Below are 27,281 nucleotides of genomic sequence, written 5' to 3'. Positions count from 1 at the left end.
TCACATTTTCTCATCCAGAGGTGCAGCTGTTACTGGCAGCAGGGAGTCACTGTAGATAACAATGCAGGGTTGGAATTCCCCCGCCACTCACTGCAACTACTGGCTCTAGCTGGCCCGGTTGTGGTACTGACCCAGGCTGTCCCGGAGAAGCCACCTGACTGTGGTATGGACCACAGTGCCACGCTTGGAGTACACCTACAAAACACGTTCATGTGTAAAAGTCTAAACAGGGCCTATAAACATAACCAAAATAAGCCGTGGCAAGTGTCATGAGCATCTGTGAGGCATTGCATTACTTCAGCAAAATATACATAAATTCAGGTTTTTGTTTTTATACGCACATAAGAATGTTGTATTTCACTTTAGGAGTGTATATCTGTTTGTCCATCAGGGCAAGAGAAGGTCCCAGCTCAGGGCAAGATTGAAAGCTGGCCAACCTTCTGCCAGTATTGTATATGAGAGCCCTTGATTCTCAAATTCTGTGATGTTTCTGCAAAAGGATTTGCAGTATTTTAAGCACATCTGTTGAAGCAGTACGGGGAGGCAGTAGTACGATTTCAATGGATTCAGCAATGCCACAAGCCCCGTCTTCAGCGGTACCAACAGAACTGGTTGTGGAGCTGCGTGTCGTGACCCAGCTCCCAGCACGTGGCGTGGGGACCAACCTTCCTGAACTAGTTTCAGCGTGGAAAATGGGAGACACAGAACCACACCCTTGCTTGAACTGATGCAATGTTTTCGTATGAGGTCCGACCTAGAGGCCTGCAACCTCCAGTGCCAAGTGAAACTGCGGGGTGCCGAGAGAGCAGCAAGCTTAGTTACTACAGTAAAGAGACTTGTCAGTTCCTGGTGTGCACACAAGAAGGCTTATTTCGTCAAGAAGCTGTTCCAAACACAAGGCAGAGCTAATGAGGCATAATTAGCACCACTGAGGGAAACATGGTGGCAGTTCGGAGATGCTGCATTTCCTAGACTTCCCCCTAAAAGACCACGGGTCTTTGCTGTTAAACACCAAACTCGTGCAGCCCCACGCAGCTCGCTGAGAGCAGCTCTGGGGAACGGTTGGGACTTGTGAGGGGACACACTGAGGGCTTCAGCTGCTGTGGAGCCGGGGCTAAACTTCAGACACCCAGCTCTTTCCCCACAGCCCCGTCGGGCTGCAGCTGCCGCGTAACGGCCATGACGGCCGTACCGGCCCTGGCGGCCCCTGCCCTGGGAAGCGCTCGCACGGCCGCCGGAAGCGCTTCCCGCCCGCCGCAGCTAAGATGGCGGTGGACACCGCCACCGAGCTCCTCTTCCTCGATACGTTCAAGCACCAGAGCGCCGAGGTAAGGCGGCGGGGCCCGGCCGCCCGCTTGGCAGGGAGGGAAGGGGCGAAGGAGCGGCCCCGGGGTAGGGTCCCGCCGAGCGGGGGGTTCCTCAGCCTCCTCCCGGCCGGCGGCTCGGGGCTGGGGGTGAGGGAGGACAGGGGAAGGGGACGGGGGTCCGGGGGGCTCCGTGTGCTGGGGCTGCGGGAGAAGGAGCCGGGAGGAGCTGCTGCTGCTTCCCGGGGGCTTTATGGAGCGTTTGGGGACCCCTGAGCTTTATGCATAGGAAGCAAAACGAGTGTTTCGATCTAGGTTCAGCAATGGGAGGTTTTACAAATAAATACCTCGCTTTGAGCGAGGCTCAATAACTAATATTCCAAGTGAGTAAATACTTTGCTACAGGGAGCGTGAGCATCCTTGAAGATGCTGCGTTAAACGGGGTTGCCCGAGGCCTGGTCCCCTTCCCTCTTCAGAAGGGAGAAAGGGGACTATGAAGGTGGGAAATATAAAGTGTAGCATAACGTGAAGGAAGCTCCATGCATGGACAGGTACAAGGATGAAAACAAAGTATTTGGAGCTAATGCTATAATTAAAAACAAACCAGAAGTTATTCTGGAGTCCTTTCTAGTGCCACATTCGTGGATCCCCAAATGTATTTCTACTTCTGCAATTTAAGACAGCATTGGGTAGGACACAGTAGCCATTCCTCATCTTCTCCAGCACAGTGCATGCTGTTATTGGACATTTTCTAATTCTGTAGGTTGTTTTCTGGCACTTTCAGTCTTGCCGATGACTTTTTCATAACCAGAACCACACTGAGTTTTTATTAAAAACAAAACAGTTTACGTATGGCAGAAAAACCACCTTCATGTTAGAATAATTCTCCAGCTAAATGGATCGTGAGTCTTGCTTTGGAACTTGCACTCCTTGAGACGTACCGCTTAGTTTTCTAATAAAATTATTTATTTGGCTTAGCTGTATAGTTTAATGTCTGTTGGGCAGTTCCACCATACATTTTTTTATATATATATAGATGATCTGGAGAAAAAGGAAATTGGATTCAGTTTTGTTGTGATGAGGTTGCTGCGTGGCAGACAAGGCATAGTCCAGTATCCTTTAACCACAAGTTTGTCCCTGGGCTGTGCTGCTGGGGCCACAGCCTCCTTAGCAGCAGCCTTTCTTCAAAGTTTGAGTCTTACAGGCTGTGTACGTTTGTAAAAGGCACAGCAGAGAGCTCCCACAGCCATCACTCCGCAGGGGTTACAGTCACCCCATTTCTTTAATGAAGTTGTGCCTCCTGTCACAGGCTCCTTTTGTTCTGCCTTCCTGACTGGACACCTCAGCCCCTGGGACAAGATACTGTATTTGTGCACTAAAAGATGCAGGCATAGATTTTTTTTCTTAAATTATAGCAATATGTGTCATAGAGCACACACTTAAGTGTTCCTCTTAAAACTTTACTTGTGACTATTTCTTCAGTTATTAGCTTTCTAAAAATCTTAGTACCTTCTTGCTTCGTGCTGATAACTTTGGAGTTTCTTTTGCTTCGTAATCACGATGAAGGTTATGTAACTTTTTACTGAAGATAAATAAAAATTGAAAGTTAAAAAAGTTATGTTGGTAGACAGTTTTTTGTTGTTGTTGTTTTGCTAGTGCAGTCTTTGCTAATCCAATTTGCTGGCTGGAAGCTGAGAAGCGTGATTCTGAGCTTCTGTTCGAGAAAGTCTTTATGTTTAAGGTTGGACATATACGTTATATACCTAATAAAATGAATTTAGTGAGAGGAGACTTTCAGCATTAATTGTTTGGTGGTTACTACACAGGAAGTCACAGTGACCTTATGATTACTTCCTAGTTTGCTCAGGCTTTTAGGAGTGCTGAAGCATAAGATGTCTTTACATTTGCTGTTTCTGTGTTGTAAACAGAAATCTCAGTTTCAAAAGGTTTTCAAATGTTGCAGAATTGGTATATAGATGTCACATGTTTTTTTTGTACAGGTCTAGCAAAACAGATTTATAGTATCACAATTATTACTAATATTAGGTTTGAAATTTAACATTCCTATATCTTTAACATTAGAACACGCTTTTTTTTTTTACATAATAAACTTGATAAGGTTTATTTAAAAGGGAACTGTATACTTAGTCTTTCTTTTAATAATTTAAGTTCCAGTTTTTCTCTTTTACCTTCTGTTGAAGAAAAACCGTTCCTGTTTAAAAGATTCTCATAAATAACTGATTATGTAAATAAACCTGTAATGTTGTCTATAAAAAAGTGTCAAATATTTAAATAAGTGCCAGAAGATCATTTAAAAATCTTTTCTGTTTAGCAATGTTTAACGTTTTGCAGAATTGAATTCTGTAATTATTATGATTGCAACCTTAGTTTGGTTAATAAAGAATATACGAGTAAGTTACGTTGCTTCCATTTTACATTTCATCGTTTTTCTTTCTTCTTTGTTTCGTAGCAAAGTACCAATATAGATGTAGTTCGTTTTCCGTGCGTGGTTTACATAAATGAAGTACGTGTCATTCCTCCCGGAGTGAGAGCTCACACGAATTTGCCTGACAGTAGGGCTTATGGGTAAGTGAAAGATACTGGGTGCCCGATTCAGGAACACCTTCCTATTAGTTTTCCTTCAGCTTGTGTATTTCCATAGAACTTCCTGTCTAAAAAGGCAAAATGCATTTGTGTGTCTGCTGCTCTTGTAATTATTTTGGGGAACCATTTAAACAGTAAAATGTAAAGCTTTTTCCTTGTTAGGCCTACTTACTCTGACAAGGAGCTTGATGGGTTTAATTTTTGCCTTTGTTCTGTTTCCAGAGAGACATCCCCACATACATTTCAACTGGACTTGTTTTTCAACAATGTCAGCAAGCCAAGTGCCCCGGTTTTTGATAGGCTGGGGAGGTAAGTACTTTCACAATTACTTCTTGGCTTCATTAGCTACCTTTCTTTTTCTTCTTGAGAAGTTTTGAATGCAGAACATGTACAATAGAAAATCTGTATCTCTTGTACTTTTCTCGTTTGGTCTGCCTTTTGCTAGTTTGTGTTCTCCTTGCCCTTTTGCTCCAGTTTGTATGGGAGGACAGAGGTTTGTGCCTCAAAGATGAGACAATTCTGTTATTTTTAGGCTTACAGAGCCCGAATGTATTGAGGAAATGTGAAAATAAGTGGTTCTGCACTCTTGTTTTTAGGAGTGTGTATTTGTTCAGTATTTTATTATTGGCAGTTTCTGTAAACATGTTTTATATTAATGGAAAATAATTTTGCGTATTTTACTTAACAGCCTCGAATATGATGAAAATACTTCAATTATTTTCAGACCCAACGCAAAGGTAATGCAATACCATTTAAACCTCCTTTTCTACATGTCTGTCACTTGTGTATAAGCATGGTAATGTGTGGTGTGTTGGAACTGAGTAAAACATTTATTGTTTAATTTCTTACTCTGAAATCTGCCTGTAGTTCAGATACATACGACTTCAGAGCCTGCATTATAGACGCTATATAAATTTACATGAGTTGTAGGAGACTTGATTGCTTTACAATTCTAATTGAGATTGCCAGAAGTATCCATTACTTATGAGCAGAGATGAATCAGAATGTTATGGCTGAAGGCCACAACGAAGCACATCCTCTTCAGTTCTGTTTAGGTTTATTTCGTTCTGATCAGTATGATCAAATGATTGTGACCCATGGTAATGTTTTTTTTCCACTAACTGGGTGTATAATATAAGCATGTAAGCTGTATTAGTTAGGCGACATACTGCAAGTAATTGAACACTCTGTAGAGAAGGATTACTTATTGATTGTAATGATTTGATATTTAAAGTTTTCTAACCTGCGTTTTGAAAACTAAGAAGGATACTTCAATGTTCAGTTCTCCATTCTTGCCTTTATGCACATACTGATACAATGATATAAAAATAACTATTTTGAAGTTTTCTCGTCTTGTTTTTAAGTGCTTTTTCTTTCCTTTAAAAAAAAAAAACAAACAAAACAGGTCAACACAGATGGATTGGTTCTAAGAGGATGGTACAACTGTCTGACTTTGGCAATATATGGCTCAGTTGACAGAGTAATCAGTCATGACAGAGAATCACCACCTCCGCCTCCACCTCCGCCGCCTCCTCCCCAGCAACAGCCTGGTTTGAAAAGAAACCCAAAACATGGTAAGCCTTGTGAGATGTAGTGTTTTTTTTTTTTAAATCAAAATTACATTATGGCATTTGAAAAGACAGTTCTTTAACATTTGAGATTTCACTGGCCTTATTTTTCTAGCTTTGTTTGTGTCCATATTTGTGTATTTTCTTTTAGATTTATGCTGAATGATTTTGAGTAGATTCTTTTCTAGTGCTTTTTTGAGAGTAGATTAATTGTTCTATTGCAGATTACTTAGGATTGCCAAAATTCAGTAACCTGTATGAACTCATTAATTTTATATGATTATAATACAAAAAATAAGGTTAGAAAAGTATTAATAAAAAGAAAAATTCACAACTGTAACTAGCTTTCCTTCTGTGGCTTGTATGTAACAGTACACTGCAGAAAAGTGTTTGCTTTGCCTTGGTATTAGAATAGCCATGAATGGAATTCATGAGCAGATTTCTACCTGACTTACGGGTTTAGATTTAAAGTTTTTCAAGGTACAGGTATTGTGCTACAAAATTTGAATAGTTTTTATTGTACAAGAGAGTAGTAGATTAAAATATAATCCCCCCTCCTTTTTTTAAAGTAACTTCTGGTTTTACTGATAATGGAACAGTCTTGTTACATAGCATTAGAGCCAAAAAATGGCAATTAACCATGTTAATTTTAATCATTATTATGTTAAAAAACATCTGTAGTGTTAAGAACTACATCAATAAGCAAGGTTATTGTTTACATCAAAAGTGGTTTCAGAAAACAGCCTCATGTACTGCAGAGGTAAAATACAGATTAAATAACAGCTGGGAAAAGAAGGTGGTGTAGCACTAAAAACCTGAAATGTATTGTTTCTATTCCTGCAATTCTATTAATTGCAAGCTTTTATTTTCATAATAAACATAGCTGATGGAGAGAAAGAAGACCAGTTCAATGGCAGTCCTCCAAGACCACAACCTAGGGGACCAAGGACACCTCCAGGGCCGCCGCCTCCTGATGATGATGAGGATGAACCTATGCCAGTGTCAGGTAGAACCCGGCTGTGTTTTATCTGCTGCACCACTGCTCAGTGGAGTCAGAATTGTGAAGTTTCCTGTCTGCTGTTACTCTGCTGGACAGATTCTATTTTAGGGAAGGGATTTGAAAGAAGATATGTTGGATATGTTAAATTGTATCAATTTAAAAATTAGTAGGTTTAAGAATATCAGTAATTAATTGATATATTCAGTTAACATCGATCATTACGCTGCTTGATCATACTGCTCATATTTTATAAAATTTTTGTTGCCTCTGTTATGTGTGGTCCTTCCCCTCCATCACTATTTGCAGCTTCTGCTGAGTCCTCTGGAATCTATAAAGCACTGAGAACTCTTTACATAATTCTTTACAGTCTTGCTGAACTAAGTGATTGTTGCTTGTGTTCTGCCAAAACATTCGAAGATTTTCTTCAAGATGTTCTTTTGCACCTCCACAATGCGTAATGCAAAATTCTAAAATGTTACTGAGCATTCGGTTTCACAGAAGTACTCTGATTTCTTAAACTCTGTATATTGTTTTTTAGTGGTTGGGGAAAAAGAAGGTGATGTGGACCACAGGGAGGATTACTTCGAGCCCATTTCTCCTGATAGAACATCCATTCATCAAGAAAGCCAGTATTCTGATGAGGGAGAAGTGGAAGAAGATCAACCAGAAGAAGGAGATGATGAAGAAGATGTGGATGTTGAGGAGGAAGAGGATGAGGAAGAAGACGATGGGCATACAGTAGAGAGCATTCCTGATGAGGAAGAGGAAGAAGAAGATGAAGACGAAGATGAAGAAGATGGCGAAGAGGAGGAGGAAGGTGAAGGTAAGTAAAGTTACAAAAAGCTGAGGAAAAAATCATTTACTCTTCTAAATTTTGAAGGCGGTACCATTACGGTGACTAGGAGTGGAGAGAACTGGGTTTCATTTTGCAGTGGTCACTGGACTGTTGTGTTCCTTACGTATACTTCTGACATCACTCGAGGAGAACAGTATTTTGCTGAGGAATATTTATTCCCTTATAGTAAATCTTCCTGTCGCTTTCTATAAAACAGGAAAACACAGATTTTATAGGTAAGAATGAACATTGGATCTTGTTATCTGATTTGTTTAAAGAAATAGGAAAGCTGTGAAGCAAATTATTTCCCAGTTAACAAATAAAATTGTTTATGTAATAATGTCGGTAGTTGTCATCTTGAATTATTCAAAGTTCCTGCTGATGCCTGTGCAAAATCTCAAGCTAGATGTTTAATGATAGATACAATCATAAGAAAAAAACTGGACAATATTTTTGTAGTAATGTTTTGTTTTATGTATTTTAATGTTTTTGTTTTTCTAAATGTCTCCCCTGTCACAAAAAATATTCTGTTGGCTGGGGCTTTCACTTAGAGCTGGGGAGAGAAAGGTTTTTGTGTGGTAGCATATGATTGTTTTCTAACCAGTAACATTTGTATTAAATAGTTTTTTTATTTAGTTTGAGCAGCCTCTCAGCATTTATGAACTGGATTATCCGTAATTAATTTTATTCCATAACTGAATCCTTTCCTTTTTAGGAGATGATGGATATGAGCAGATTTCAAGTGATGAAGATGGAATTGCTGATCTGGAACGTGAAACATTTAAGTATCCAAGCTTTGATATTGAGTACACTCCTGAGGATCTGGCATCTGTGCCTCCTGTGACGTATGAACCTTTTGAAAGGGAGCTCGGACCTCTTTTATACTTCAGCTGCCCTTACAAGACTGTATTTGAGAATGAAGTTGCGAAAATAAAGGACCAAGACCCAGAAAAAGAAAATTCAGGGGCAGTGGAAGCCTCCGTTAAATTAACTGAACTGCTGGAATTGTATCAAGAGGAAAGGGGTGCAAAGTGGGTGACTGCATTAGAAGAAATTCCGAGTTTAATAGTAAAAGGATTGAGCTATCTGCAGGTTAAAGACACAAAGCAGGACTATATTACTCAGCTGGTAGACTGGACCCTGCAAGCTTTAAACCTTCAGGTAGCTCTCAAGCAGCCCATCGCTTTGAATGTCCGGCAACTCAAAGCTGGGACAAAACTGGTATCGTCATTAGGAGAATGTGGGACTCAAGGAATAATGGCACTCTTGCAGGCGGGAGTTATTAATGTATTGTTTGAACTGTTGTTTGCAGACCACGTATCGTCCTCCCTTAAGCTTAATGCTTTTAAAGCTTTGGATAGTGTTATTAGTACGACTGAGGGAATGGAAATGTTTCTAAGAGGTGGCGTAGACGTACATGAAAAAAGCGGTTATCAGAAACTCCTTGAACTCATTCTGTTAGACCAGACGGTGAGAGTAGTCACTGCTGGCTCTGCAATTCTCCAGAAATGTCACTTCTATGAGATTCTGTCGGATATTAAAAAGGTGGTCGATCAGTTAGCCGAGAGCACTCCTCCTCTTCCTAATCACACGGAGACAGAACAGGACCAGGACTTGGCAGGACTTGACAGAACCAACCAAGAATATGAGAACGATGTGGAGGCTCCTATGGATATGGATCACCTTTTGGAATCTTCTAATATAAGCGAAGGAGAGGTGGAAAAGCTTGTTAGTCTTCTGGAAGAAATCTTCCATTTAATGGAAACTGCTCCTCATACAATGATTCAGCCACCCGTGAAATCTTTCCCAACGATGGCACGCATTACAGGCCCTCCAGAAAGGGATGATCCTTACCCTGTCCTGTTTAGGTATGGTTCTTGCAAGTTCACATCTTAGACTGTATTTCCTATAGCTTGGTATAGATGTTTTTAGGGATGTGCGTAACAAAAAGTTAACCTCTTGCTGCTGCTGGTAGTGTGCTAGCTCCTCAGCTGCATTCGTAGACCTGGATGGTTGTGCTGGGTGCTGCACAAGTGTGTATTTGAAAATTGTTACGGATGTAAAGCGTCTTCCCTTTATCGTCTAGGAACGTGTCTATGCATAAGGATAAAAGTAGTCTGGAATTACCTCTGTCCGTGTGCTGAGCTGGCAAAACGCAAGCCAGCGTGCTGTTCTGTCAGCGAGCTCAGTGTGCCAGAACGTGGGCAGACGAGTTGAGGCCTGTCTGTGTTCAGCCATCTAAAGGATTCCCTGGGTTATTTCTCAGTTAGCAAGTTTAGGGTTGAAAGCGTTCCTCTGAATGCTAACAGTTTTCTTTGATAGTAACAGCGTAGAGTCACAGCTACATGGAAGTATCTGTAAGGAGTCTTCAAATCGCCTCCTACATATGTGGTAATGATTGATTTCTTACTGCATTAAATGTTGTAAATGCTCTCTTAATGATGGTTCAAATGCAGCAAATTCAATAAAAGATAGGGTGTGGTTTTTGTGGGGCAGATACTTGGTTTTGGTAATCAGTACTTTATAGTTAGGGATTTATTTCCTGTAGATATTCCAGCAACTGTGTTTTGTATGCTTAAAGTTTTGTACTACTTCATAATTAGTCATTTCTCATCATCGACAGAGCAGTAAGTACTGAGCTAATTTTATATTCTATTATTGTACTGTTATGGCAGATGATTGTAATATTACTGATTACTTCCTTGTACTTTTTTTCAGGTATCTTCACAGTCACCACTTCTTGGAATGCATTACTTTGCTACTGTCTATTCCAGTGACAGGCGTGCATCCAGGTGTGCTCCAAGCTATCCGAGACCTCTTGCGTTTCCTGGCGCAGTCCCAGAAGGGTCTCCTCTTCTTTATTTCCGAGTACGAAGCGACGAACTTGTTGATAAGAGCACTTTGTCAGTTTTCCGATCCGGATCAAGAGGAAGGTCTCCAGTCAGATGGTGCAAACGAGGACACCTTTGCCCTGTGGCTCCTGCATTCGACGCAGACGTTACAGTGCATTTCAGAATTGTTTTGCCACTTTCAGCGGTGCACAGCCAGCGAGGAAACCGACCATTCAGATCTGTTGGGAACACTTCACAACCTTTACTTGATCACCTTCAACCCTGTGGGAAGATCTGCTGTGGCTCATGTCTTCAGTCTGGAGAAAAACCTCCAAAGTCTTATTACTTTAATGGAGTACTATTCCAAGGAAGCTTTAGGGTAATTTATATTTGCATTCTTTAGGTTTTTACATTTAAAAGTATCTACCTTTTAAAAAATTATTCAGTATATCTAAAAGAATGTTTTCTTTTAGACAATGATCTTTTTGAAAATATCTTGAGTAGGACAATGTTATTGAAAATCAGGCCTGTCAGTTGTGATCAACTACTTAATGCCCAGAATTTGTGGGGGTCATCCACAAAGGTGTTGTGATATAGGTCAGACATTCGTTTATATGAAAAAAAAATCAGTTGGTAGGCATTTTTGAATGAAGCATAAGATTTTGCATTGAAGCATAAGATTTCACCTTGAAATGAGCAGAAGATTTGGCTGGGGAGAGTCAGATTCTGCACACTCCTCAGGGGTGGGAATCTCTCAGTTTACGAAGTTCTTGTATGTGTTAAAACCATTATTTTTTTTTTCTGGACAGGCAGTCTTACTATTTCAGGTAGCAGTGCTTTTAAAGCAAGATTTTAAAAATGGAAACAAGGTTATGGGAAAAAGATTTGTTGGCTAGTTGACTCTAGTCAGTATTCTCAGGTCTCTTTTGTGGATGATAAAGTAAATGTAAACGAAAGCTTTCTCTTTTCACAAAGCACGGGAGATTTTTTTTTTAATAATCATATGGAGAAAGCCTTACTGAAGGTTAAAGTTCTGTAGGTAGATTTTTAGGGGTCAGAGAAAGCTAATGCAACTGGGTATTTCTTACGTTTTCTGAGATCTAAAGGAAGCTCTTATCGTTGTTCCAGAGACTCAAAGTCTAAGAAGTCAGTTGCTTACAATTATGCCTGCATCCTTGTTTTGCTGGTGGTTCAGTCTTCTAGTGATGTCCAAATGCTGGAGCAGCACTCGGCGCCTTTGCTGAAGCTTTGTAAGGCAGACGAAAATAACACCAAATTGCAAGGTACAGCGTGTGTCATTATCAACTGAATTGTTTGAATGTATGGAAGAAACCTTTTATATGTGGGTAATTGGTACTTCACAATCATCTGGTTTGGATAATGTATATAATGAAATTCCTTTTCCAGCTGCATCTGATTAGTTGAGTCACAGAGATGATGTGTAATTTTTTTGCCCCTGTTAATGAGAGTTAAATAGGAAATTCTGTATAGTTGAATTATTTCTCAAGCAATAATAACTACCATGAATTTTGGATAATTACAGGAAGTTTGAAATTATTTCTGTGTTGAAAATAACTTAGGAGAGCAAATTTCAGTAAAAATGGGCTAACTAGTTAGCGAGCAGACTCTTACTTTTATTTTTCTTGGTGATGTAGGCTTATGTGTATATATATACTAATAAATATTCCTGGGACTGTTTTCTGGCAGCTGGGCCAACTGGCATGGGATGGTCAGGTCTCTGTTAGTAAATCTTTTGACTTCCAAACTGTGCCTTGGGATATTCCTTTGTTTGTGTTGACTCGCATGTCAGACCCAAATCATTTGGAATGGTGGAGATCAGAGAAAGCCTGCTGGCAACCATTCTGGCACGTGAGCCTGAAGCTGCAGGGTTGTCCTCTGCACTGCTTAACTGATGTGTGTACGTGTGCCAGCAATTTCTCCCAAAACTTTAGCGCTCCAACAGAAATCTAAATTCTTCAAAAATTTAGTTTAATTTCCCCTTCTGCCATTCTTTTATATCTTTTCATCTTATCTGATCAGACTATTTCATGAGAAGGGGAACTAGTTTATTAAAACAGGTCATGAAATCAATCTGAGAATAGTAGTCAATTCGTAGCCATTCAACCTTTGAACCTTCTGATTATTCTACCTATTTTCAGAAATAATGGGTTTTGAAACTTGAGATCTCTTCTCCCAAGGATTGGGACATTCAGATTATTCTGGACTGAGAGAGAATCTGTGAATGTCTAAAGACTTCCAGAGAGGATAGGTCTTACTGGTGCAGATACTGGCTACATTTGTGCATTTAATAGGAGGTTCATTTTCAGTTTGTAATAACCTATTACGTGTAACCATAGGGGAATATGTCCTTGTTCTTAATGGCTTTTTATTTATCTGACAGTGGGACCCTTACTGTGTTTTAGAAAATGTTTAATTATAAATAACACAAATAATAAGCTGAAAATTGAGTGTTCAAGTTGACTTGAGCAAAATTTTGTCCATATACATGACTGTTCTGAAGTCTTGCTTTTGTTGATGATTTTCGACTGGCTACAGCTACAATGTTTGCCTCATGGATTTCACACTTGGACGTAGTACCCTTTGTGTAAATTAAGTGCTTAAGGTTTTATGTTCATAGATGCCCTGACAAGTTATTTGATTAACTATAGGTAATCTTTTTTTCTCCCTGCAGAGCTCAGCAAGTGGCTTGAACCTTTGAAAAATCTTAGATTTGAAATAAATTGTATTCCAAATCTCATTGAATATATCAAACAGGTTAGTAAAATACAGATAGATGCTATCTTTTAGTTGTGCTCTGTAGGCTTATGCTTCTTTGTCGTTTGATATTGTATATTACGTACGTACTAACATTTAAAAATATTATGTAAAATACATGATTTTATTAAAGCTTACAATCTAAGTCAGTTCTTGCTCTCAGTTATATATGTTGAAAAAAACCTGCAGGTAACTGAGTACAAAACCTAGCGGAACCCCCTGGGAACCTAGGGCCAAGAGATTAGTAGCCTGAAGAGGGATCAGCATAGGAGCTTGAGTTCTCAGCTGCCAGATCGTGGGGAGTAATTCTTCAGGCAGAGACAAGTTGCTCTTCCAACTGTATTGAACAGGCAGCAGATCTTCATCTTGCAGCTTTAGTTACTTAGCCAAGGCCGAATACAGGATACGTTTTCAGCAGAACATCTGAAAGGGGCTTCCAGCTGTTTTCTCCTGAAGTTAGCTCCCAGAGGATGCTGCTTTGCTTCAATAGATACCACTGAAATACTTCCATTCCCTTCAATAGAGGCTGATATTAGTCAGTGAATGGTAAAGGTATAAATGTGTGTGTTTATGTTTGTAGGTATATAATATATTTATAAATTTTAAACACCGATTGTATTTTGTCTGTAACTAATTTTCCAAGGCTTGTTCTGGTGGACTTGTTGATACATTGGTCCCGTAGTCTCTTTAGAGCTCTTTGTATAGCTGCAGGTTATCAGAATTAGTGTGTAGTGGACCTGTTTTTCAAAGTAGTGGAAAAAGAATGGCATTAAGATGTGTCTTCTGGAAGTCATGTTAAATTTGCTTGTCTGTGTAATTAAGCATCTTGGTTTATGTAACAATCTGATAGCTGTTCTTTCATTCTAGTCAGAATATTAATATAGAAATATATTTGTCATAAAGTCCTTCCTTGTAATACATGTTCGTTTTTTTAATTTTGTTTTTAAGAATATTGACAGTTTGATGACCCCGGATGGAGTTGGCCTTCCTACGGCCCTTCGTGTTCTGTGTCACGTAGCATGTCCACCACCTGTCGTAGAAGGTATGGTAAATGTATTTGTACCGTTCAACATAGAAATCTTAATTTTTCGAGTTTCTTCCTTAAAAATGTCCCAAGTGTAACTGATTTCCCAGGAGGAATTAGGCATACAGAGATGTTTGTTTTTTTTTCTGTACAGGTCAACAGAAAGACCTTAAATGGAATCTTGCAGTTATTCAGCTCTTCTCTTCCGAGGGAATGGACACCTTCATTCGGGTCCTGCAGAAGCTGAACAGCATCCTCATTCAGCCTTGGCGACTCCACGTCAACATGGGCACCACGCTTCACAGAGTTACAACTATTTCCATGGCCCGCTGTACGCTGACACTCCTTAAAACAATGCTAACAGAACTCTTGCGGGGCGGATCTTTTGAGTTTAAGGACATGCGCGTTCCGTCGGCGCTCGTTTCTTTACACATGCTCCTGTGTTCTATCCCTCTCTCGGGCCGCTTGGATAGCGATGAGCAGAAAATTCAGAATGACATTGTTGACATCTTACTGACTTTTACGCAGGGCGTTAATGAAAAACTTACCATTTCAGAAGAAACTTTGGCAAACAATACTTGGTCTTTAATGCTAAAGGAAGTTCTCTCCTCAATTTTGAGAATTCCTGAGGGTTTTTTCTCTGGACTCATTCTGCTTTCAGAACTGTTGCCTCTTCCACTGCCCATGCAGACAACTCAGGTATAACTTAGATTTATTTACTTTTTAAAGAATTTTTATTATGCATAACCTTTAGACCATTTTTCACCATTTTCTTAGCTGTAGAAAGAACAGATACATGAAAGGGTGGATTAAATTTTTTGTAAAGCATTTATATTCACATAGATTCTTTGGAGATATGTTTCTCGTTGGGGAAGAAAACCACAAATATTCTTATTTGGAGGATTTTTTTTTTAAGTTATGTGTTGTTGTTCTGTCCCTTGTCAGATTATCTACATTTACGTTGTATTACTTAAATGGTTGGCTAGGAAACCTCTGAATTTAACCCTGAATGCCAAACTCTCAGTTTATTAAGGCATGGATCTCGAATTCGTGATCTTTAAGTGTAAAAGATGTCACAACCCATGCTCCCAAAGGAGTTAGGAATACCTAATTTGTGGAACTGTGCCCTGTCATTTAGTGATACTAATGAAAATGGCATTGCACGTTTATGATGAGGGCAATATTAGTGCATAGTATTTGTTTGTACCTTGTGGTACAATTCAATTTTTATGATAAAAGTCGAGAGGAAAAACCTCCTGTTCTTCTGTTCCTGCAGGTAATCGAGCCACATGATATTTCAGTGGCACTTAACACCAGGAAGCTGTGGAGCATGCACCTTCACGTTCAAGCCAAACTGATCCAAGAGATAGTTAGATCGTTCTCTGGTTCATCTTGCCAGCCTATTCAGCATATGTTGAGACGTATTTGTGTTCAGCTGTGCGACTTGGCTTCGCCTACCGCTCTTCTTATCATGAGGACTGTATTGGACCTGATTGTAGAAGACCTGCAAAGGTATTTTGGCTTTCCATTGCAAAGAATGGAATTTGGAATGGAATTTGGCATTTGGAATTCCATTTGGCATGGAATTTGGCATTTCCATTTCTTTAATGGACTACTAAATTTGACCAGGTTCTGTGCAGTAGATTTAGCAGGAGAAAAACACTTTCATTCTGTTTATAACATAAGTAGTATTTCTGAATTCTCAGTCCAGTTCTATATACCATGTTCTGATACTGCTTTATGTGGCCAACAAACCATGTCATACAGGTATTCAGTTTCACATTATGTGCATGGAAAATATTTTAGGAAGGCTTTTTTCAGGTTGTCCCTACAAAGCCTTATCTATTCAGTGAACTTCTACACGACTTGTTTGAAATAAGTAATAAAAGTAGACGTGTTATCAGTAAAGGTAAAACTTATTTTACTGGGATTTGCCATAAAATCCTGATAAAATAGGAACAGGAAAACATGTAGATATCTGTAAGCTGGAGGAAGTTGAAGACTACCATGTCGGAGGGCATTGAAGCAACGAGTATTGTTTATTTAAAATCCTGTTTATTCGCATATAATTAGATAACTGTGTAAAAGCATATTTATCTACATATAATTAGATGCTATAGTGTTACATGCATAGTTAATCTGTGATGCAACTGAAAGATGTTTAGTGAAAGTTAAACAGCTTTTAAAAAGTACATGACAGTGTAAGTTTATATACGTTAGGTGTTTGTTTAAAATGTGGAATTATGACTCCTGTAATGAGTATTTTTGTAGCTTTTTTAGATCATTTTTGAGCAGCTTTTCCTATGTATTCAACATGCGTTGATACCCTTTCAGCAACACAGAAGATAAAGAGAAACAATACACTGGACAAACCACTCGATTGCTTGCTTTATTGGATGCCCTGGCTTCAAACAAAGCTTGTAAATTGGCTATTTTGCATCTTATCAACGGAACTACTAAAGGTGATGAAAAGTATGCAGAAGTTTTCCAGGAGCTCCTGGCTCTAATGCGGTCAGCTGGAGACAACGTCACTCATCAACAGAGTGCTGAATATGTAACCTCTCTTCTGCAGTCCCTCTGCGATCAGGTATTTTATACGTTAATGCATAATGTGTGTTGACACTTTTGGGAGAAACATTAAAGTAAGTTATTCCTAGGTGCCTGTGGTTGTTTGTTTGTTTCCTGAAGGGGAAAAAATCCATCAACATTTTTAAAATACAAAAAGTAAAAATTTGTGTATAGTTGGCTGCTTTGACAGACTTGCTGCCAGGCTTTTTGTTCTTGAACGTAAATCTTTTAATTTATGACATCTCTTTTGCACTGTGTGCACTATTCTGGTAGCTCATTGGAGACCAAGAGCTGAATGGCAGGCAGACTGACCGTCCTCTTAGCTGAGGGATGTTATTTCTCCTCACAGGGAAATTTTAGAACGTGGGCCACTGGCAAAACTTGTGCTGTCACTGTTCACCTCTTACTCAGTTGAATAAGTATCTGTGTTTTAGCTGTCTGAAACCTCTTAAACGTATGTTGCAAATCTGAAGATATGTATGATAGGCTGCTGACACAGTTTAAAAAAAAAACACAACAAATCACACAAGAAAACTACAACAAAACACACAGTTTACTAGAACAGAGTAAGAAATACTACCTGAAAACTGATTTCATGGACTAGCCCAGGTGTATTCTTGTTAGTTGTATGCATATATTTGCATGTCATTATCTGTCTTACTGCGTGCATGTATTTTTTTGGTTTAGTGCATTTATACATCATTATACAAATGATGGCTGAGTGCTGTTGGTCGGTAGAGATCAGTCAGCCATTTTCCATTTGCATATAAACAAGAGCTCTTTGCCTATGCAAATTAATTGTGAAAGTCGATCTTGTTTTATGCCACATAAAATATGAAGGGGATAGTAGATCTTAAACTTCCTAGGTATTGCTTAAAACCTCTGAGTTTGGATGAATGTTTTGAGATCAAGGGATAGTTTGACTCAGTAAGCAAGAAACTGAATGCAAAGCTAAGATACTATTCAGTTACTCTGTGGCATTTAGTTGTCTTTGCCATCACCTTCACCCTTTGAAGCTTTTATGTTTTTAAAAATCAGTAACGGTTTGTAACCCTTGACAGAACCGAATTAAAAAGGATACACTGGATTAGTGTTTTGCTGCTCAGTAATAATGTCAAATGCTTGAATAAGCTGATAAAGGGGTAGTGAAAGAACCTAGTGTTGCTGACATAATGTATGGTTTATGCTTATTGCTGGTATGTCAAACGCAGCTATGTGTATTTTACTGTGTGTAATAATCACTTTTTGTAGGATATTGCCCTCATTTTGCCAAGTTCATCAGAAGGCTCTGTGTCTGAGTTAGAGCAGCTTTCCAATTCCTTACCAAACAAGGATCTGATGCCGTTAATTTGTGACTGCTTAATGGAAACATTAACCAATTCTGAGAGCAGTTACAGTTGTCTGCTGACCTGTATCCGAACAATGATGTTCCTTACAGAGCACGACTATGGCTTCTATCACTTAAAGAGGTACGGTATCTTAAGATATCTCTGACAACTTAAAGGTATTCAAAACTTCTGCAATGTGAAATCAGATGTCTAGAAAGATTTAGAAGTCTTATAAATGTCTTGCTTCTCTGTCTAGGAGTCTCAGTTATAATATGGGAATATAAAATAGTGTGCTAGAATGACAACATTTAGTGAGAATCCTGAAGACTTCACAGTTTTAAAAATGCAGAAAAATAACATTGGGAAGAACGCTTACTTTTAATAACCAAGTGATCATATTTCTAGTATAAAAGAGTTTCTAAACACTGAGTTCACTCTGGTCACTGTAAAGAAAAAGTGCTGAAGCTCTTTTCACTTCCCCTACAAAAAGTGTAAGTATCTTTTAGTGGAGGCTGTTGCATGCAGCACACTGAGTGGGGGATCACTGTATTTAGCAGGAAATGAACTTTCGCTTCTCTTTTGAAGCTTCAGTGTTTTACTCAGGTGTTTTTTTCATGTGGTTTTCTTTTTTATCTTTTTCACTTGAGATTTTACCTATGATTTACCTATCATTTCTGTAGTGGGCACACAGGAGCGCTTTCTTTTAAGAAGCAAACAAATATTGAAAAAAGGCTTGTCTTCCTCCAGCCTTGAGATGGGGGGAAATGGATTAGAATGAGATACAGTGCTTGTGTCCTTTCCTTTTCAGTAAAGCAATAGATACAGCTATCATCTGAAGCATTGAAGCGTTGTATATCTTTTCCTCTATTTTAAGGGAATTCAGTTTGCCCTTCTCTGGAATGTCGTGACCACCAGGGCTTTTGAAATGGGGATTTTTTTTTTTTTTTGACTTCTATTAAGTCCTCTCCCTTTTGAACAGAATGTATACATACAAGGGACAGTACTATGTTGTTTTTACACTTTTTTTTCCCTGTCCTATATTTGGACCTGTTTCTGCCCATCAAAAGTGAGGTGCAGAGAGGCAAGAAGGGTGTGAGGTTCCTGAAAATAAAAAGGTAGCACCTGGACCCTTGGCAATAAAAAGCTGCTCAAAACAGTCTTCTAAGGGATGTTACAGAGCTGTGCTGCTCAGACTTGAACAAGGTACACAGCCTGTAAATGAAAAATAAGTAGGTTAAAGATGCTGTCGTTTCTATGCCTCCCAAATGCCTATCTGTCAGCTTCAGTGCATGGCCGTGCTGGTTTTTGTTGTTGATTATGTTTCTGATTTTGCTCCTGCAGTTAGGCATCATGGGATGCAGTGAAACTGCAAGCACAATCCTGCTCTATATATAAGGCACTTGTGCGAGCAAAAGCTTCTGTACTCCTATGCCTTTTCCGTCACCAGATGGAAATGCCATTTCAGGCAGGTTTTCAAGATGCTGCTGTAGTGTGTGTAGCTGTGTACATGCAGGCTAAAATACCTGCGCACAGCCCTGGTGAGAACAACAGTGGGATAGAGAGAAAGCAATGAAGCTCCAGCTTTGTAATCAAGACCCAACTTGATAGTTATCAAACGTACCAAATTTATTTTGCAATATATGTTGTTTTCTTATGGTAAGTTACAGCGGGGTGGTCCCAATGTATGCACTAAAAAATTGTTTTTTTTTTTTTCTGTTTTTATGATAAAACAGCTCCCTAAGAAAACACAGCAGTGCTCTGTACACTGTATTAAAGCGAGTAATCACCAGTTTCAGCAAAGACACAGGTGAACTAGCCTCTTCTTTCTTGGATTTTATGCGACAGCTTCTAAACTCGGATACACTGGTGAGTGAGTATGTATTGAATACTTACACAAATTCAGCTGCATTTCTCTGAAATTGCAGGGTGAGATGCATTTGGGAACTACGATATCAGAAAGCAGATGACTATTTAGATTGCTGCGTATGGCTTTTCTGTCGGTAGTGTTAGTGCCATCTTCATTTTGTAATGAAATCTGTGAAAGCTGGGCAGAACATATGTTTAATAAATAAGAGCTTCTTTTCAGTAGGAAAAAATGGCATATTGATTCCTTAGGAGAAAAGTGCAGTTATTTATTTTCAAGCTACAAATGAAGTATTTCAAGAAGTCACGCTGGCAATGAAAAAAAAAAAAAGGCCCTAGCAAGCATTTCAAGTGCTAGCTCTGTGCAGAAAATATATTTATGTAACTGGTGAAACTGTGAATTAGTTGTACTGGCTTTCCCAGGGGAATAGTGTGCTGTTGCATCCAGGTTCTGATTTGATACGGATGTGTTAGAGAGTAGCTGTATCAACATGTAGCATGGAAAATATGCCAAATATAATGCAGTAGTATACAAAAACTACTAACAAGTAGTACAGAAAGAAGTTTAAAATAATTGTTAGTTCTCTGATACAAACCTCAGCTTATATGGGAAAGGATTGGATTCATCTTGATGCAGCATTTGAACTAGCCTGTGGAAATGTATTTAATTTAAAAATGTTTTGCATTATATGCAGAATAATCAGAAGAAATTACTCTTTGTTCGATTTCTCTAATATGTTTGAATTCTAAGGTGTCTGCCATCCAGAAGTATAATAAATATTTAACTGTACTTATTTCCCACCCCTCATGTTTTCCAGGGATGCTGTGGAGATGATGGAAGCCTTATGGAAGTAGATGGATCTCATCCAGGCAGAACGCTGGGTCTGACCACTGCGGAGTTAAAACATCTACTGCAGAGCAAAGAGGAGACCCCAGAGAACCTATTGCTTGATCTGGAGAAACATGTTATGGTAAAAGAATTTGGATAATCAGGTTCATGTTGCAATCTGATATCTGACTGATTTTAGAGCAATATAGGCCATCACTTCTTGATGAGAAGGATATACATTTCTGTAGCATATGTTGCAGAATTGGTAATAGCAGTTGCTGTTGTTTTAAGAAGTTTCAGGTAGGGTTGGGATCCCCGTGTGCTGAGAGTATTTACACACCATAAAAGCACAGCAACTAACTGTGTGGTAAAAGGCAAAGAATTCACGCAAGAGAGAGCACTGACTACTGCTGAGAAGATTGTTAATGTAATAAAGCGTGAGGAATCCTGTTTCATGTAGTATTTTTTAAATAATTATCAAAAAATATTTGAGGAGGGGAACAAATTTTGTCTTGATATGTTGACTTAGGATCGTTCTAAGGAAGACGATGGCCTTGAATCCTTGCTGGACAACATCGTTGGAGTCAGGCAAATGTTGGAATCGGCGGGTGATTCTTGTCCCCTGAGTGACCAAGATGTAGAGCCTATTCTTTCTGCACCAGACTCTCTTCAGAATTTGTTTAACAACAGGTAAAGCAGATAAAAGTGTGGGCGTACAGCCTGTAATTTATTTAATAGAATGCAATAACTTATGCATTTTATATTACAAGCAGGATCTCAATAGAAGAGCTGTTGCTACTCCCTACTAGTCCCAGTGTATTTAATTTCATAAAACTATCAAGGATAAGGCAGCAGGATTTCACTGTATTTCTGTGGTGCTGCACATGCTTGCATTTGGTTGTAGTTCATAATCCAGTAGGCATCAGACATCTGTCTTATTGCAGGACTACGTACGTGCTGGCAGATGTGATGGACGACCAGCTGAAGCCCATGTGGTTCTCACCCTTTCAGGCTGAAGAAATAGACACTGATCTGGATATGGTGAGGGGCTTTATTAACGTTATTGAAGGGGATTTAAAAATCAGGGTTAACCTGAGCTAGCAGCATCAGAGATTCATGTGGCCGAGTGGGTTGGCTTCCTTTGCTCACCCCTGTAAATTGTCATAGACACAGGGGGGCTGGCATTTGTTAAAGGTTGTCATCAAATGCCTCCAAGTTCACATGGAAGTGGACAAAGAATTGGCACCTTCCACAGTGTCCTGACATAGGAGGGAGTCGTCTCCATCAGAGGAGCAGTTGCTGCATCAGTCCTAACCTGCTTTTGTGTTGCTGCTGGGTCTTTTCAGTAATTTGTGTTAAGCTTAAACAAGGAATCTGATTTATCCTCTCTTTTTCTTGCTTACCTTCTGTCCTTGCAGTGATATTCAAACAGTCTGATAGCTATACTTTGTTTCAAATTCTTTGCTCTGATGTGACAAAAGTGGGGGAAAAAAGACAGTAGTAAATGGAAGAAACTATATACACAAGGAGTCTTCGCAGTACTTGAAACATAATTTTTGTAATATGAACTTTAAATGTAATTTTGAAAAATATACAACAACTAAAAATAACATTTTATAAACTAAGCTGTTGTTAATGGCTTAGCTTCTTATGTGGGAAGTGGTTACTTTCTGTTGACTTCATTGCCTTCCTTCTTTTTTAGTTTTACTTTTTAATATTCACTTCCAAAGACACTTGTATTTTATTTTTTTTAAGCAAAACCCAAACTGTTCATTCCCATATAAAAGCAGCACTGATAAATTTATGGAACTGTAGCTTAAGACTGCTCTACTGTAAGTCATTTAGTGACCAGACGGGCATTCAAACTTGGAAGTTTGGCCCTTAACATAGAACCTTTAGGACAATTTTGCTGCAGTTCTGCTGCTCTTTTTGTTTTATTTCTGCTGCTTTTTTTCTGAGCCACACTACTGCATTAAAAGGGAGAGGAAGGACCTCCAGAGTAGGTTTGGGACCCTTGCTGAGTCTCATCCATCCTGGTGCAGCATGTTTTCTTCTTCAGAGGTGCTAGTGATGATTGTTGTGATAAAACCACCCTCTGTTACCGCAGGTGAAAGTTGACTTGATTGAGCTGTCAGAGAAGGGCTGCAGTGACTTTGACTTGCAAGCTGAGTTGGAGAGGTCATTTTTGTCAGAACCGTCATCCCCTGGTCGGACAAAAACCACAAAAGGTTTCAAACTTGGCAAGCACAAGCATGAGACCTTCATAACGTCAAGGTAAGATGAGCTCAATGAGTAAATAGTATGTTTAGCACTGTTTTGTGTATTCTCAAAATGTTGAATACCTTTTAAATGGCATTTCAATATGAAGAATATTTGACTTTCAGTAAGAATATTTTTTTCTGTTAACTAAAAAAAACATTGTTTGTCACGACAGCGGAAAATCTGAATACATAGAGCCTGCAAAGAGAGCTCATGTTGTGCCGCCACCAAGAGGAAGAGGCAGGGGAGGATTTGGACAAGGAATTCGACCACATGATATCTTCCGTCAGAGGAAGCAGAACACCAGCAGACCACCCTCCATGCACGTGGATGATTTTGTTGCTGCGGAGAGCAAAGAAGTCGTCACTCCAGATGGGATACCACCAGCCAAAAGGCCACCAAAAGTGTCACAGAAAATTTCTTCACGTGGTGGGTTCTCAGGGAATCGTGGAGGACGGGGAGCTTTTCACAGTCAGAACAGGTTCTTTACCCCACCCGCTTCAAAAGGTACGTTTGCTCTTTTATTAGAGTTGTAGTAAATGAATGCTTAAAATGCTTCAGTAATGCTAGCCCAATCTTCCAGCAATTAATCACCGCAGCATGTGATGTTTTTGACCCAGTGTATCTGGGAAGGAAAGAAGTTGTTTGGTGCTTAAAAAAAAAAAAAAAGATTCTCTCATGTGCTGTGGAATTGAACTAAACTCTCCTCTCCCCTTTTCTCTTACAAAAAGAGCTGTTTTCTTTCTGATGTCATGGTCCTGTGTATAGCAACTGTTGGAGCGTTTCAGAGATGCAGTCAGAAAAATACAAAGCCCTCTCTCACATTTTTGATGGGGTAGTTCCTGAAATCAAACCTCAAAATACATCTCTGGATTTAAATGGGGCTTGAATAAACGGATGGAAGATTCTGACAAAAGCAAGGCGCAGTTTGATTGAACCTGGAGATTCTAGCTACAGAGTGTCAAGTTTCTTTCATATACAGAGAAGGTTGCATTCCTTTCCTTTCCATCTGGCAATTAAGACAAGTCTGCCCAGTGGAAACAAAATATTTTAGTTTAGAAAAGTTATAAATACTAGGATTTACTTTACTACAAACAGTGCTATGGATACTTTAAGGTAAAGTGTAGGATTATTTACCTTAAAGTATAGGGGTCTGTCTATCTTAGTACACTAGATAATGTGAATCTTTTTTAAACTTGAGATCATGTCTGAAAAGTAGATATTGTGCTATGCACAGAAAATACCTTACACTTTGAGTTAAAATACTGATGGTATGTTGATGCAGAGTAGTTTTATCTGTCTGAATTATGTAAATATTGTTTACCCACCCTGAGTATCATGAAAGATTAAAATGAAGAAAATGAGAGACTTGCTCAAGAGCGTGCGTTTTTTCTCTCCCCATATCTAGGAAATTACAGTCGCCGTGAAGGCGCTCGAGGCTCAAGTTGGAGCGCCCAGAGTACGCCCAGAGGAACCTACAATGACAGTAGAGGTGGTCAAAGCAATTTTAACAGGGGTCCACTGCCACCACTGAGACCATTAAGTTCAGCAGGTACATGGTATTCATATGGGCATCGAACTATAGAAAATTCCTTGAATTTCATTTTTGCTTTACAAATGAAACCGTGCAAGGATGCTGCAGACACCTTGAAATTCAGCAAATGCTTTAAGCATATATGAACAGTTGTCACTGAGACTGTCAAATCCGTACTTTCCTAAGAACTGTCCTGTAATCCATAAGACTTGCTGAATTGAACGCTTGAGCGCAGAATCTTAATTTTGCAATCAGTTTTTTGCGGTTCAGTTGTCTTCGTAACTACGCAGTAGTTATAGAGCCAATCAAAACAAAAGTGCTTGCCTAAAAGAAAGGTGAAAATTAAGAGGAGAAAACAGACCCAGTTCGTGTCTCGTCTTGATTTTGTTTCTCATGCTTTCACAGCACCTGCTACGCCTAGGCTTTTTTTTTTTCCAACTGAGTATACTTTTCTTTGCTTTAAGGCTACCGACCGAGTCCTCGCGATCGTGCTTCCAGAGGCCGGGGAGGAATTGGACCATCTTGGACAAGTGCTAATAGTAGTAGCAGTGGTGGCTCAAGAGGAAAGTTTGTTAGTGGAGGCAGTGGAAGAGGTCGTCATGTACGTTCCTTCACGCGATAAAATGCGACCTAACGGAACAGCCCAACCTTTGTGGACTTCTGTGAGATGACAAAACGGAGGCACTAAAGGACCAATTCAGAGTTGGTGGGATCTGGAGGACACCAAGAGAATATTTTTGTCTGAAGAAAAGTTTTTGTTTGATACAAGACGTGAAATTTCAATAAAATTCAAGACTTTTTGTGTACAATTGTATATTTTTGTTCCTTTTGAAAGGATGTTTTAATTTTTTTGTGGACAGTAGACAACATTCAGTAAAGAACCTTGTTGAGTTGACTTGAAAGACTTTTAAAAAAAAAAAAAAAAATTCATTGTGCCAAAAGAAAGGTACAGGTGTTTTGTGTGTGACTTATTACTGCAAGAAAATTAAAAATATATATATGTAAGGCAATTCTATTTTTTTTCTCTCAGGTTTAGAGCCACTAGCCCTTTTTTTTAGCCAATCTCAGTTGTTAATGGTTGAGGTACATCTGAGAGCAGTTGAAGTAGCAGGTGGTAGAAGATTGACTGAAATGAATTAATCTGTGAAAGAACGCAAACATAATTGTAATTTATATGTATTTTATATGGGTTTTGTTGTATGTTTTTGGTAATATGATTAGACACTTGCTCCTGTTAAAATTTGTAGAAAATCTGTCATTGACTTCAGTGAGAATAAGAGAACGTTCTAGTACTTGCTTTACAACTCCAGTTCATGCATTAGGAGCGTGTCATTGTGTTGGAAAACAGATTATGTATGCTTTGAGGTTAAACGGTGAGATACCCATCCTCTGAGAGTCTGGAGTTAATGATGGTTGCCTGCCTATCTGCTGACTGAAGTAGTTGAGGAGAGGGCACAGACGTGAAAAACCAACCAACCACGTAGCGAAGCAGTAAAGCTAAACTTTCCCTTTAAATAGATGGTTTGGATTTTTGTTTCTGTAATGTTTAGATGCATTGCAAAGAGGAAAAACTTCTGAGAAGTAAGAATTCATGAAGAGATGTTACCAGTAGATCCTGCTCTAAATTTACTTTCACGTTATACTTGTGTTCTTTTGAGCTCCGTGGGATTTCTTAGAAGTAACCAGTTCTCAATCACCTTTTACTGCATTTTTGGATGGAGTGAGGAGTGGTAGTTCTTACTGAAGGCCATACACCATTTTTATTTTGATTTTTTTTTTTTTACAAGCTCCACTGTTAGCTGAGCTTGATTTTCACTTATGCTTCGGTTTCTTGACATTATGGAAGTGCTATAAAGGGGTTGTCTTCTGCTTAAGTAAGGCCCAGTTATAGTGTCCTCAAGTAAACTCGTGGGCAGCTAGCCTGCTTAGTATCATAAACTTCAACAACCTATTTTAAGGGTTTCTAAAATACGATCATACTTCAAATTGGATTTTTTTTAGCTTTTTGCTGGTTGGCTAAATAAAGATGTGTTCCATTTGAACCGTTTTGTGCATGCTTTCTCTGAGGAGGCTCTGGGGCATAACGTCCCCCAGTTTGAGAGCTGTGCACAGTCAGTTGACGTAGCCTATGAACGTGGTAAGCTTCTGCTGATTGACTGGGTGCAGTGAAAGGGAATAATACTGGTTCGCAAAGGTATGTATTTTAACATTTTTTAAAATGACATGAACAAAAATCAAATTTCTAAAATTCTAAAAATAACACAAAGATGTAATTTCACTAATAATGCAATTGTAATGACTAAAATGGGTGGAGCTCTCAGACATTACAGGTATTAATGCTATTTTTTTAAAGGAGCACTGCATAAATATTTTTCAAGCTGACTTGCTCCTTTAGACCATGTGTTTAAGGTTCTTTAATTTTTTTTGGAAACTTTACTGTGTTTGAAACTAGCAGGGATATGAATCATTTGTTTTCTGTCAGGGAATTTGAAATGAAAAGTGTCAGGCATGGAAAAAATATGTAAATATATAGTATTTGTTCTTGAAAGTTTAAAATATATGGCATGTCACACTAATCATTTTCAAGCTAGGAGGAAATAAAGGGTTGCTTAAGTTGTTTAAGATGTATGCAATCTGTAAATTTAGTCAAACTGGAAAAGGAAGTATGTGTCTTAATGCATTTAGTTCTGTAGCCCTTTACTGCAAAGCGGTTCCTTTCCTGGATAAATTCAACTTGAAATAATGCTGTTTAAAACTGAGTTCTTTGGTTTGACTCTTAAAACTGGAATCCTTCCATGATTAAGTAACATTCTAAGCATTAAATTTTGCTTTTCGTACCATGTCTAAAAAGAAATGTTCAAGTTCTGTTTCCTAAAAGGAGTGCTGGAATGCTGGAAGCTAATAACAATGCCAAAATACTGTTTAGTGAACCTTACACTTACCCACTGAGCAAAACACT

The 27,281-nt window shown here is 39.0% G+C and overlaps 1 protein-coding gene across 1 annotated transcript; it reads left to right on the top strand.

The window, feature by feature from the left end:
- The first annotated feature begins 931 nt into the window (after positions 1-931).
- On the top strand, positions 932-26,364 carry VIRMA (vir like m6A methyltransferase associated). Its single transcript, XM_035546467.1, has 24 exons — positions 932-1,328; positions 3,775-3,890; positions 4,131-4,217; positions 4,597-4,645; positions 5,314-5,482; positions 6,360-6,482; positions 7,015-7,299; positions 8,027-9,179; positions 10,030-10,521; positions 11,271-11,425; positions 12,835-12,917; positions 13,866-13,959; positions 14,096-14,640; positions 15,218-15,453; positions 16,276-16,528; positions 17,761-17,978; positions 19,571-19,703; positions 20,519-20,671; positions 21,059-21,219; positions 21,474-21,570; positions 22,637-22,803; positions 22,964-23,295; positions 24,197-24,340; positions 24,787-26,364. Exons 1-24 carry the CDS (start codon positions 1,266-1,268, stop codon positions 24,942-24,944), a joined length of 5,466 nt encoding a protein of 1,821 aa, XP_035402360.1. The 5' UTR covers positions 932-1,265; the 3' UTR covers positions 24,945-26,364.
- Positions 26,365-27,281: the final 917 nt, after the last annotated feature.

This window comes from Cygnus atratus, chromosome 2 (assembly GCF_013377495.2).
Source record: "Cygnus atratus isolate AKBS03 ecotype Queensland, Australia chromosome 2, CAtr_DNAZoo_HiC_assembly, whole genome shotgun sequence".
NCBI classification, from domain to species: domain Eukaryota; kingdom Metazoa; phylum Chordata; class Aves; order Anseriformes; family Anatidae; genus Cygnus; species Cygnus atratus.
This window is presented reverse-complemented; position numbering and strand designations above follow the sequence as displayed.